General features: G+C 46.6%; 1 protein-coding gene across 1 annotated transcript in view; it reads left to right on the plus strand.

Moving 5' to 3' along the window:
- The window catches only part of LOC142573176 (tRNA (uracil-5-)-methyltransferase homolog B-like), a 126,053-nt gene that overhangs the window by 49,386 nt on the left and 62,833 nt on the right, over window positions 1-13,834 (plus strand). The window contains exons 7-10 of the mRNA XM_075682746.1: window positions 2,275-2,421; window positions 3,475-3,569; window positions 7,673-7,790; window positions 12,833-12,929. Of these exons, the coding sequence (XP_075538861.1) occupies window positions 2,275-2,421; window positions 3,475-3,569; window positions 7,673-7,790; window positions 12,833-12,929 (457 nt within the window). The remainder of the gene's footprint in view (window positions 1-2,274; window positions 2,422-3,474; window positions 3,570-7,672; window positions 7,791-12,832; window positions 12,930-13,834) is intronic.

Below are 13,834 nucleotides of genomic sequence, written 5' to 3' on the forward strand. Positions count from 1 at the left end.
CAAGAAATAAAGAAAATATAATTCAAATATAGGTGGACCCATATCTCTTTAGAAAAACAAATAACTTTGAACATGACGTACTGTATTTACTCGAATCTAGGCTGGCCCCGATTCTGATAAGTTGACCCCCGAAAGTCCGAAGCCAGAAAAAATGGAAACTGGAAAAAAAAAAAAAAAAGCGAGGACAGCGTTCACAAAATGAAAACAGCATTTATTGAATGTGAATATGCCGAGCTTATTCCATGTCATCATCACTGCTAACCTCGCTGCTATCTTCCTTATGGCTGTCATCTCCTCATTGCGGCACATGCAGAAAGTGTCTCCCCTTGCCCTCTCCGACGATGGATGTTTTTCTCGTCAATGCCGAAGTCCCGCCTGGTGTAACTGTTTGACGATGCCTCTGCGGCTAGCACAACTTTTTGTTTGAAAGCGGCACTGTAGTGGCATCGTCTGTTTGATGCCATTACGATAATGCCACGCTACATGCCGATAAATGGAGGAAGGAAAAATATATTTTTCCTTCCTCCATGGATACACTCTAAAATGGTTACACCCTTTGGGGTGCATATTTGTCCCGTAACAATAATCGTCATCTGCCTTACTTGCGTTTCCTTTCTTGAAAACTTGGCGCTTACTACTTTCTGGTCGACAATGCTGTGTCACACTGATAAACGCGCAAGCCGTTTGTGACTAGGAACTACCGGGCTCGCAGCGTTAAAGAAAGGAAATGTGGTCAAGGCAGATGACAATTATTGTTGTGGGACAAAATAAGCACTAAGGGTGTAATTTTTTTTAACAGTGTACAGCACAGGGTAAAATCGCGACGTCGCTCGTTTACTTCAGTTGACTACTGGTGGGGCTAATAATGGCTGCGATACTGACATTTCTAGATGGCACTTGCTATGTGTTGTATTTATCAACTTCAATTAAAAATGGGTGCATTTCTTAAAATCCTCGAATCTAAGCCGACACTAGAGTTTCGTATATGATTATATGAATAAAAAAACTATCAGTCCAGATTTGAATAAATACGGTACCTTTATTTACTGTACACTGGGCTACTAAATCTTGCTAGACTTAAAAATTGTAACTGCGCAAGCACATGCATCCACAAAGTAAAAAGGATGAGACACAAGTGCTTGTGTCTCGTCCTTTGCGCTGTTACAATTTTTAAGTCAAGTGTGCACCAACTCGCCCAGAAAGAAGTTTTAATAAATCTTGCTAATCGACTGCATCTTTTCAGAAGTTTCAGAGAAGTTGTCCTCGTTGGATGCTTCACGGGCATTCTCGGCACCCTAAACAACGTTGTTTTTGGTCCGGATAATTTCCAAACTGGTTGTACTGCAGGCGTGACAGATGAACTCCATTAGCTCGGCACTTTTGCTAGCTTTGTTCACGAATATAGGTCGAGATTCTTTGCTCACAAACATATGTTGATAGCTCATTTTGGATAACATTCGAAAAAAAAAAAAAGAGGTTGACCTATATTTGAATAAATACAGTACCTTTGTTATATCTGACATTAGAGAGTTTTAGAATAAGGGCCCCAAACGTTTGGGGCCCCAAAAAAATAGCGTCGAAGCTGCTGCGCATGCGTGGGATGTAAACTGCATTTGGGTTTTGCGTTGGGCATGCTATTTCACTGATTTAGTGATCCCTGAAATCGTGTAATGAGCACTTCGTCACGTGTGAGATGCACCGCAATCTCACGCATCTAGGCAATGTGGGCCTTTAGGGTTAAAAATGTGATAAGGATATCGAAGGCCATTCCGCATTTCGAGTGACTTGTGCAGTTCTGCGCAAAAATGTAAAATAATCAAAATAAGTTTTGTGCATCCGAAACAATTTTGAAGAGACCAACAGGTGAGTTCCCACTAGTCACAATCTCGGGCCACAACATGCAGTGCTTTCAGATAAGCGCCAGACAGGCATATTGTATATTTAGAATTAGTAATATGTATCCATATTATGTGGACAATCTGGTGTGCCAACACTTATTTTTGGTAATGTTCTGGATTAATGGCACCAATGCAAATTTTCAAGAATGATGCAATTCTGTAGGAGAAACAATTGTTTACAAACTGATCAGAAAGATTTTTGATAAGTTGTGTACTTGTGGTTCTTTACTTAAGTACTGTTCCTTTGCTGCGAAAATTGCGCATAATTTTCTTTGGCTCTGTTTCTTCCATTCAGACATTAACATCCAGTGGCTTTCACAGAATGTTTTCAATTTGTGGTACTTACTAGCACCACTATTGTGCACTGGGCGTGCAGTCATTTCAGGAGTACATTCAGCGCTCCCCGCTGCCCGGCTGCTATGAGACCAACTTCCAGGGCTACTGGAAGCACCTGGTTGTGCGTTCCAACTCTGCCGGACAGCTCATGGCCATCGTCGTCATGCATCCACAGCAGCTGACACCTGTAAGATGTCATAAGGTCCACATTGCTCTGAGGCAGTGTCCGCTGTGCCTCGGCGAAAGGCACAGTTTTGCTCGGAAGCTGAAACATTGATAGCAAGAGCAAAGTGTTAGACAACTAGTACACAAAGCAAGGTTCATAGCCTTGTTGACCATATAAATTGCAGTGAACTATAGTTTACTAAATAAACTAACAACAAGGGGGTCACGTGCGTACACGTAAACATGAACAGACCTCGCTTAATGACTGCGAGCACGTGCTTTAACAACGCTGTCATGACGAAGAGTGGCAGTTGCGGTGAGTGAATTCACCTTTGTGGTGCCCCTCGCTTTAATGTGAACTAGACACACGAGAGCACAGCGCACACCAAGCCATTGGTCACTTTGGGTCCCTTAATTTGTGCGCACATTGCAGATTGTGTCCAAGGTGGGGCACACGTGGTCACGCTCAGCTGTGCCATGCACAGTCACGGCAGGAGTGAAAAAAAGGAGACATCTGCGAGTAGACAGGGTGCATCCTGCTGCCCCCATCCTTTGCACTAGTGAGAGTAGCAGCCGCAATCCTTCTCAGCTCAACCCTGCATGCTTTTCCTTGCACCTACAGCATACGGCGCACAGCTGCAATCTTATCACACTTGGACTTTATGCGGGACCACACAGTGATGCTGATGACTGCAGCAGAAATTTGCCTGGAGTGTCCGCATGACTGCTATCGCAATAAAAAGGAAACTTGTACAATCGAGGGTTGTGTTCAGGAGCAGGAAACTGGTGGCACTTTGAAGCTGATACAGCCTCGTTTGAAGTTGGCTTTTGTTCCAATTTAAGGATCCCTCCATTAAATCATTTGGAAAGTACAATTCCAAACGGGCAGTATTTAAGCTCACTGTCGCTCTTGTGTGCTGCATGTTTAGTTAAAGAAGTGACAAATATGTCACACGAGTCTGCCATCGTGTTACATGTAGTCAGTATGTGTCTACTTAAATGCATGGATTTGGCTAGGATATGCTGTCTGTGGATGGCAAGGGTGTGCAGCTGGCTGTCTCAATTCTGTTCTCAGGAGGAGCTGTCACGAGAGAAGGAAGGTCTGCTGGAGCACTTTGTCCATGGCCCGGGCAGGGAGTGCAACCTGTCATCCCTCTACTTCCAGGCCTGGTGAGGGCTCACTGCAGCAGGGACAGCTTCCCGGGATGCTGTCGTGTTCTATTTTATGGCCTCCCACATTGTGGGCTTAGACAGTGTATCTTGGCCAGCACTTCAGAGTAGAGATTTTAGTTAGTCTTGTTTAGGCACCTTTGTGTAAAATTCAGTATGAAGTAGATGTTCACAATACACAGACACAGAGGCACTCATCCAGTGCCTCTGTGTCGTCTGCTTTGTACCAAGTATAAGGTGAAACGGCACTTCTGCTGTGTTGTGGTTGCTCAGCATCTTGGAGAGACTGAGCCTGATGTACATACATCTGTATCCTTCTGGTTGTATTTAATTTTTTGTACCAGCTCTCTTTTGGCCCAACAGGCAACATAGGGCCAAAAAGTAGAACTTGGCTTGCACGTTGGAAGTGAGGTACAGTGTTGCTGCAGTCCTATTGAGAGCGAGGCAGGCATTTTGAACGAGGAGCTTGTTTTGTCATGGTGGCTTTGGTATCGTCTATCAGATATGGCCACTGCATGCCGAGCCAACTCGGGCATGTCAATTCAGTAAAACAACTTCTCCGGTAGTGTCTGTGCATTCTTGGCAGAACCCCACTTTTATTTCAAACTATGACGCTATATACACGTGAATTGTGACGTAACAGATGACCATGTAAACCAAACCCAAAACCAAGAACAAGAACAAGAAACAACTGCTGGACAGAACATACTGCTCCCCTTAAAAAAAATCAAACTAGAACACTTGATAAAGACAGTCTAAGTGGTGACAAAATCATTCAGCCTTGCCGGAGGTCAGTGAACTTGAGTTGTTCTAAGCCCTGGCTGGGCTGTAATGTTCTGGTGTACTGAAGGAGTGTCTACTTGATGCTGCTCCCCTGTTTGCTCATTCGCTGCTTGATTTGCCAGCTCTTCTGTGTTGTCGGAAAGGTCCGCGTGCTCGTCTGGAGTGTCCGGAGGCTTGGGAACAATGGCAACGCTGGCATACGAATTGCCAGCCACAGGAACTGTTGATGCCAGCGTTGAGCCTCCCTGAAGACCTTTGTAAGGCACTCTAGACACTCTTGCAGCATTTCATGTGCTGTTGTCTTCCAGCATGAAAGCATTACTTCACTTCTTGCCCGCTATCTTGAGGGGTGCACTGTCGCCCTTCCTGGAAACGCGAGTTTTTTTACTCTCACGAAATCGCCCATACAGAACGTCAAAATCATTGCCCCTCTTTTTCGATCTGTATACTCTTTGCTCGTCGTCTACTTATGTCTCACCCGTTTTTGTAATTGGGCAATTTTTGGTGCAGGCTTTTAAAAAAAAATCACCAGCAGTCCACTTCTGTGAAGGTAGTTGGTCAGCGAAGCTGTAAATATGTTGCACCTAATGTAGAACAACTGGTCAAACACTGATCCCATGATGTGCACCCATTATGCACATTGCTCTTCAATGTGATATATGACACAAACACATGTTTCAGTGCTGTTTATAAAACCCTTACTTTATTTATTATACATTGAAATGGGACTGCTGTAATGGCTTTGTGGTTATTGTGACACACACTGATTTTTTCCGTTCCTATTTGGAAAATGTTTGTCGCCAAAGTTAGATCGATGCATGACCCATGTATGGTAATTGGTTGACTTGAATCGTTGGAGTAACCGAGGCCAGACTTTTTCATGAAGTGGGTGAACCACTGCTTTGTTTCCCATTTTAAGATGTCTATGTTAAAGTCTCCGACAACAACCACCAGCGAGCGATTGGCTGCAACCTACATTGATCAATGTGAAAGTGCGCGCACGTCGTCATCAACCATGTGGTTTGACAGCTTTTTTTTTTATTTGTGCATTTCATATTGAAACAAAAGCTGTGCCGTATGTGCGCCTCATGCCTCTGCCTTATGGCACGTTCACACTGAAACATTTGGTGTCTGGAGCGGCGCGGGACCCAGTTTGGCGGTGGTGAGATCCGCTGGAATCGCCCCTTCTGTGCTGATTGCTCCCAGACCGATTTTCGCAGCAGCTGCTGCCTGATTCCCTCACCGCGGACCAATTGGAGCGCATTTCAGCAATTCAAAAGATGCCGGCCAAGCCTGACTCGCTCGTCATATCGCAGTCTTAGAACTTGTTGAGACATCGGAAATGCTCATCGAATTGGTGCATAACCGCCCCGTCCTTTTCGATGAGTACCACGCGAAGCACAAGGATTAAGCGACCTGACAAAGTGGCTTGACCAAGCTATGCGCGCTCTTGCAAAGCAGGACAAACCCACCAACACCGGTGGCGTCATGTCTTCGGCGAATGCTTCTGCGCGTCACGCAGCATCAGATAGGTGTTTGCCAGCAGGCCTAGCAATGCTGCCTCTTCTTGCTCAGGGTTTATTATCATCGTTGCTAGCCGTGATGAAGCGGCCAAAATAAAAACATGCGAACTCTACCTGAGCAGAGATAACTGCGCAGTTTCTATAAGGTGTACTAGAAAGGGGGAATGGGTGCACGACGGGCTCTCTGCTGAGGATTCTTTTTATTTAAAAATTAGTGGTGCCACTGTCGCCTTCACCTGAAACAGCTGCTCCACACGCCGGTCAAACACAGTTGCATTGGAGACCCTACCGCAGCTGCATGGAGCTTTGACAGGCGTTTCACTCTGCTGCATCTAGTTCTGATACTCGGTGGTAGAAACAGTGATTTTCTTCCCCACCAACCTGCAGTGAATAAAATGAAAGAGCGACGGAAACAATGCTAACGACACGACAACGATGGTGCATCGAGCAGCCACTCAGCCTGTGAGCTCGCCTCAGCCAATAGGCGCTGCTGAAACAGGCGAAGCTTCAGAAGAAGGCGACGGCAGCGCCGCCTCAATTTCAGCATTTTTTGCAACGCCCTCGGCGCTTGCTAAACTGTTTGCTGGACCCACTCCCCATTCGGAATGGGTCCAGTACCCTCTAGTTTCGTGTTGCGGGAACATCCGGGATATCCCGCGCTTGTTTGGAGGTGAGCTTCCTACATGGCAGATGGCTCTGTATCGCGTTCCGACGGCACGGTGGGCAAGCAGTGTGTACAATGTGAATTTCAGCGGCAGGAGAATTCCGTTCGCTGTAGACGCCGCATTCCCCAGTGTGAACGTGCCATTATGGGCGTACAAGCCATTGCTCCTGGCCCTGCACTGCCGCCAGTATCGGTCCATCTGGGTTTTCTGTCGACGTGATGGGCGCAAAAAAAATCCCGGAATCCTAAGCACAAGCAGGTTCACTGTAAAAAGGCTGGGCTTGGAAATTCCACTTCGTCCAGCGTGTGGAGCAGGTCCATGTAAAAGTACAGCTGGTGGCACCACCATTGTTGCATATGGTGTACTGTGATAAACAGCAAGGTATTCCAGTACTGCTGTCTCAATAGGTCGCTGTTCCATGACTGCAAGTTGAACATAGTCTTTCCAGCCCCTGTTGAAACGTTCTACCTGTCCGTTACATTGGGGTTGATAGCTTGATGAGCAAGAGTGCTTAATTCTGAGCTTTCGGAGAAAATCCTTCCGAAAGCTTCCGGAAGCTGCATTGCATGCATAACATTCCTGGAGCTCGGTTGGCTAGCTGGAAAAGTGCCGATACCCAGGAATTAGCCTAGTTGAAGAATGCGCTTGCTTAATAAAGCTCATTGTTGCTGTTTCATGCAGTTTTGCGCCAATATATTCATGCAGAGGAGGACATTTAGTGGACATTGAGACAAGCTCATGACAGGTTCTGGCTTTTTAAAAAGCCAAATAGGCTTTTAGACTCTCGTAGACTGTTAAACGGGAAATTGGGTTTGTCCTGTGCATACAAAACAAAAGGGTCACGAAAAAATTTTTGACCTTAATTGATTAACAGCGGACAAACGAGGAAAGCCTTAGTCTGGAGACATTTCAACAAGGTAGCTTGTCTCTCCCAGAGAAAGGCCTTGTCTAACTGAAAGGCGCATCTTTGTTAGAGCTTCAAAGGGCCAAAAAAAGTCTTTTCCCTAACGAGGACCAGCTACTCTGTAGAAAGTGTTTCTTGTTTGCCCATGTTAAACACTTTGCTTGTGCGTCGTCTTACTTGGTGATCTTTAGTGGATTGTGCCCAAAAGGCCTCGTGTGGTGCTTGCAGCCGCCACAGCCGGTGCACGCATGCCCAGGCACCCTTTGAGCTGCTGCATGGCCTGCCGCACCTGGAGGAGACACTGGGCAACCTGCGCTTCCGCATCTCTCCCGAGTCCTTCTTTCAGGTGAGCTCCTCCTTTATTTTTGCAACACACCTTATGCCTGACTCACATGGGCAAATTTAGTGTCACTTTGAGCAAGTGTGCTTCGCCGTTAATGTCGTTTGCAGGCTGTCAGAGGGAAAAGCTTAGCGACGCTTCCTGTGGAGTGGACTTGCCACCAAGTGTGTTCGGTGAACTCACTTTGCTGCGATTAAGTGTGTAGCTTTGATAGTAGTGCTTCAAGAATAAATAAAAAAACATGAAATGCAGAGTCAGCACTAATTCTAAGACCACTTTGCTTGTGATTTTGAAATGTTACGATCGTCCCCATGACATCAGTGAAACCAAAACAAGCTTGCAACATTTATTTTCGGCACCTGTGAAATTGCCCGCGAAGTCCTCCATTTTTACTGTAGGGGTTTTGGATATGTTCCTTGCTTGTATTGGCCAAAAACGAGTAGACTTTTTAACAAAGTTATTGTGTGTCTAGCCAAGCCAAGCAGCTGGCCATAATGTGCACACCACCAACAGCTTTTTGGACATGGAGGGGACCACATGTGAATATGTACTCCAATACTATGGCCGTCAGTCTAGCCCCTGTGTCTGATCTTGCGCTCCATCGCCGATAAAGTCTACAAGTGCGAACATGTTGGCGGCTTGTCACCAGCCATCCTAGCGGCCTAAGCAGAGTGCCTAAACTAAACCGCATTTTTGCACGTGTAACCCGCACCAAAAATTTAAAAAATTTAGGAGTAACGTTGGGGTGTGGGCTATATACGAATTTTGCCTTGAAGTGCGGCTTTTCTGCAGTGCGCGCGAGCTGTCGTGAAGCCACACTTCAAGGCAAGGCTCCCACCCTGCGTGTCGAAGCTCCCTTCTCCCCTCTTTCATGGTCGCCCATTCTCCTCTGCTTTAAGGGTCGCCACTTGGCCCCTAGCAGAAGGCTAATTGCGCATGCGGCACTGGCAGACTCGTATGTCACCCGTTCCCGTGGTGCTCCCTCAGTCAGCGCGAAGCGCTTTGCAATACGGTGGCGAGCCAAATCACTGCTGGGTTATTCGGCTCAGTCGCGTTTGCTCCATTCACTGTTGCCCATGCGAGGGCTCCTCCGTCCATGCTGTCATCCTCCGTTTTGGGAATGCTAGCTGCGAACTGATCCGATTCACGTCAGATATCATCTGACTCATTCCTCCGCTATAACATCCGGCGTGTGAATTCATCTCTGTCAGTATTGCCAAAGAATGAAGGAACAGCCGCTGGCCGAGTCGTGCATCGACGAGTCGTGCATCCGCAAATGGAGAGTGTTTTTGTAAAGATTTGAGCCTTGTATGCAGTCATTTCCATGGATTATGCGCATGGATGTTTTCTTTTTCTTTCCGGGCTGCTGTAATTGGGGTGTGCGCATTATACATGGAAAAATATGGTACATTAGATTGGTGGTGGTGCCGCCGGAGTCGTGCAGATGTGAAAAATAGGACGTTTACAAATTTCCCAGCAGCTGTACTTGACATTTTTGCTACCAGTATAGATGTTTTGAGGCACATGGAAACAAGTTTGCTTCGCTATAACCCATGCTGTGTCAGATCCCACATTTCCAATTTTGTTATAACAGGAAAATACTTCATTGAAATAAAGCATGACTGACCAAATTCTATATTTACCTCATCATATCCTATAATTCGTTACATCCATCTACGTTATATCAAGGTTCAAGTATATTGACATTTCGACTGTGGTGCTGATTCACTTGGGTGCAGCCTACTGCCGATTCTACACAAGTAGCTGGGCTTTCATATTTAAAGGGTGTGGGGATGCGCGACTCTCGCGCGTCCCCTGATATGCTTTTCCCGCATGGCGCGTCTCCTGTAATCCGGCTTCGGCGCGTGGCCTGCGTGATGCCCGCGGCGGTTGTGTGGTTGGGGCGCAGTGCGAGAGATGGCGCGAGTGTTGCGCTGCTAACGCCGCCTCACGGCAGGGTGACTTGGGGGCGCAGGGGAGGACAGGCTGGCTCTTCCCCGGCGGGTCGGCGAACGGCGCGGACATTTCCGCGCGCCGCCGACCCATGCTTCTGCGAGACCGCCTCGCGTGGCCGCCTTGGAATGCGCCACGATTCGCGTGACCACACACGCGAAGGACCAGGCGTTGGGATCCAGCATGGGGCGAACATATTCGCTCGCTTCCGGTCGCGGTGAGTCAGACTTCTAGATTTGTCGTGCGCCCATCGGCATGTTTTGTGGATACTCGGCTAGCAGGCACCGATCTATGAAAGGCGCAATAAATGCCCTTGTGACTGTTTGCACTACTGTGTTGTCGTTCCTTTGTCCCAAGAGCACGGGTGTGAGAGACCCCACAAGGGACATGAGAGGCAAACACTGAGTCGATGGAGACTGTTTAAATGCCATTCCAGAAACCTTGCAACGCTTGTATCGTGCCAAGAAAAGACTTAATTTACAAGAAAACTGCATCTGAAATGCCTGAATACCTCTATCGTAATTCAAATCTCCCGCCACTCAACTGGGGAGTGGTGACATTGCTTGTGCCATCACTGCCCTTTTCTGCCATTGGTGAGTAAAACGGCGCCTGACAGACGGCCATATGGTGTTTCGCACAAAATGGAAACGCGTGGCCATGGAGAAACTGAGCCACGACAGAGCGAGCTGCTGCAGCTGCTTTTGGCCAAAGGGTGTGGACTGTTCGGGCATCTCGCGACATCACCTGGACATTCCCTGCTTTTTGCCATTTGTGCGAGTTTCACAAGCCAGCAAAACCAGCATAGCACCTCGCAATAACGAAACTACTGAAACGCAAAAGCATGGGCAGTGAAGAGTTGAGCAAAAACAAAACCTTTCGACTGCCTGTGTCGTTGTCAAGGGTAACGTCAATGAGTTTTTTTTTTCTTCTATAAATGAAATACAACTGGACAAGTAGCATTTTCTTTAGTCTTATAATGCAATACAATGATGTTTTTACAACGAGTGGTTCAGTACTAGCGACTGAACTTAAATGAGGAGTGCCTTCGTCATCGGGCAAGTACTTGAATGTCTCGAAGGAGTCTCTAATGGTGTCCTGCGTTTACTTCAATTTCTCAGTTACTGTCAAATGCACTTGTAACAATATTCAAGTGCCACGAAAATTCCATTATTGTAACCGATCATTGTTATAACCAAGTTGCATAAAAAAAAAAATCTAATGGGGATTGCCATAGGTGTTCTGAAGAAACTATAATGGTGGGGAGGCCAGTTCTCCTCCCCACAACCTTCTTCCATCCCCCTTCTGATTGTGTTGACTCGTTTAATTATTTAACTCTGCTTCCTGTGCGCTCCGACTGTGTGTTGTTAACGAGCCACGGCTGTTGGCATTCAAGAATGGCACCACTATAACAACTGCAAAGAGGGGGCATGGGCAGCAAGTTACATATGAACTCTGCTGAGGCATCGCTTTGGTGGGCACAAAAAGTGCCTTTTATCCAGAAGAAATGCTGAGATGTGATAGCCACAAGCATCTCGCCACGTACTTCCCAATGGCTTGCACGAGAAATCCGCATGCCCGTCAGCCTTGCTTGCTTTACGCGAAGCTTCCCGAAATCCTTCTCAAAGCATCCAGGTGCTCCATGTTGTGAAGCGGAAGGTCCCTCACAAAAATAAACCCGTAATGGACTGAGTTATCTACAGGACCTCCCGCAGGGACAATGTTGAGGCAGCCTGCCCTACGCATCAGCACTGCCGCTGTGCCCGTCAGTGTCGCTATCCGATGCAAGCACATTCATGACGATCGCTTCATCGGTTAGAAGCACTTTGTTTCCAAATATATAGCAGTGCGCTTTCTTTTCACCGGCAACGTCGTGCATTGTCGATGATCAGCTGGCTGATCAGCCATCTTCCATTTCAGTGGCGAGTCAAATGAGGCTGAGAAACCATGTGGCCAGGAACGACTTCGACGCCATGAACAAGGACAAGCATGAGCGACTTAATCCGTTATCAGAATGAGGGCCCAGCGAGCAATCTGGGAGCAGCGCCGGCAACGTTGTCAGTGCAGTTGGCGCAGTACATTCATGTTTCGGAGTGTGGTGTGGCGTAGAACTATGGCGCGTGTCCATTCGTGTTCGGAGGGGTGGAAGGGTTACAGGAGAGATGCGCGTGAGACTGGTGATGCAGATGCAGAAAAGCGCGTGGCGGGAGTTGGAGTGGCGAGCAGTCGTACAGTGGCTCGCATTTCATTTTTTCTTTTCAAGGATTTCACATTCCATTACCTTTCGGCACGGACACCCAGCAGGTAAACTTCATCGTTATAACCTATAATGTATCATGGGGACATTGTAAATGGGTTATTTCCCCATAGAATACATACAAAAGTTAACGGTGCAGCAGCTTTTCATCGGTATGACTGATACATTGTTAAAACCGGTGTCATTATAAGTGGGTTTGACTATGCTAAGGCTCTGTTCGCGATAATATTGATGCCTTAGAGATTCTTGAGCTCTAATCTGTCACTCTAGCTTGATCTAATATTTGCCTTTAGTGTCCCTTTAAGTGTCACATTAAGAAACTAGTTGGAGGTTTCTGAACAATGTCAGTTGCTGTGTTCAAGATATGTTGTAATATTACAATTTCAAAGGGACTGGAAGCCTCATTGAAATGGCCCTTGGCTTGACTGTGCATTCTTGGGCTGCCTATCCTGTGGTGTTGCACTCTTTGTTGCATGCTTTACGAAACTTGGTGTGTTTTATTAAGTGGTTGGAGCTTAGGTTCTGTAACGTCTCAGTGGACACAAGGATAAGCAAGTCTTCGACAAGGTACCCCAACTATTGTTGTTGCTATTCTATGGTTTTGCGCAGGAATACAGGGGATTCCATCTAAGCTTGGCATTCTAGATCTGCTCCTTACAATAGAGCTTGACTTCTTATTTTGAATGTGACAAACGTCACTTAAGTTCATATTGAGGCTATGTAATGAGTGTTTGCATGTTCCACACATACTCGAATGATGAAATTGCAGCTGTCCCTGTGATAAACCTTGCTCCCAACAGTATCGAAATACTAGCTCGCACTACTTTTTGCTGGATTGCAGGTGAATAGCCCAGTGGCAACGTACTTGTGTGATGCTGTGCGGCAGCTGCTCCACCCAAAGCCTCAAGGCACCCTGCTGGACATTTGCTGTGGAACAGGTACCGTCTCTGTGAGCAGTTTCATGGTAGAATATAGTTAGCCCATCTTCACGGTCTCTAGCAGTCTCCTTGGCAACCTCTGAAAAACTAGAGGGCCGTCTCATTGTTCGCTTAGATTCACTAGTAGCTGGGTGACGTCACCACATTTGGCACCATGACTGCAGTGTGCACATTTTCTGAAGACATTTACAGGTTACCTTCTCTCCCCCCCCCCCCCCTCCCCGCCCTTTATTTCTGTGGTCAGTTTTCAGAAGAAAGGAAGGCACAGCCACTGTAAGAATTCATCGCTGTTGTTTTAAAGGTTTCTAGTCAATGCAACATTCCTTTTGTCGGAACAGTTTCAGCACCATTTTGGTGCAAATCTTTTTCATTTACGAAATTTCAGTAAAAGTCTTTTGAATTAATGATTTTACCAAACCAGGTGCTTCTGTTTCATTCCGCCAGTCATTCAGCGGTCACTGAGCACAAGAGAGCTCGCACAATCAATGTTTTCATCTTTGCACAAGGTGGAGGGGTGTCCTGATCTTGCGTCATCCTTGATGTATTCACAACCTTCCTGAAAATGTAGGACCCACTTGAACACAGTTCTTTCTTTAGGGCGCCCTTTCACTAGGGCCCTTGCTAGGCTTGATGAATTTCTGGACCATTCTCGCTCAATTTTACAAAAAAATTGATTCATTGTGCCGTCTGTTCGTCGATCTCAATTTCGATAAAGACTAAATATGAGTTGCACAAAAAGTGAACACATAAACTTCTAAGTTGTCATACGGCAATCCGGCACGTACTACAGATCAACTGGGTCCCGTTGAGAGAAGAGTGCTGCCACTACACCCGGCCTCCCTTTTTTTTGCCGACTCGGTACACAAACTTTTCGGACAGATTTCATACATAGCCAGTTTCTGGGA

The sequence above is a fragment of the Dermacentor variabilis genome, chromosome 2, assembly GCF_050947875.1.
Source record: "Dermacentor variabilis isolate Ectoservices chromosome 2, ASM5094787v1, whole genome shotgun sequence".
Taxonomy (NCBI): Eukaryota; Metazoa; Arthropoda; class Arachnida; order Ixodida; family Ixodidae; genus Dermacentor; species Dermacentor variabilis.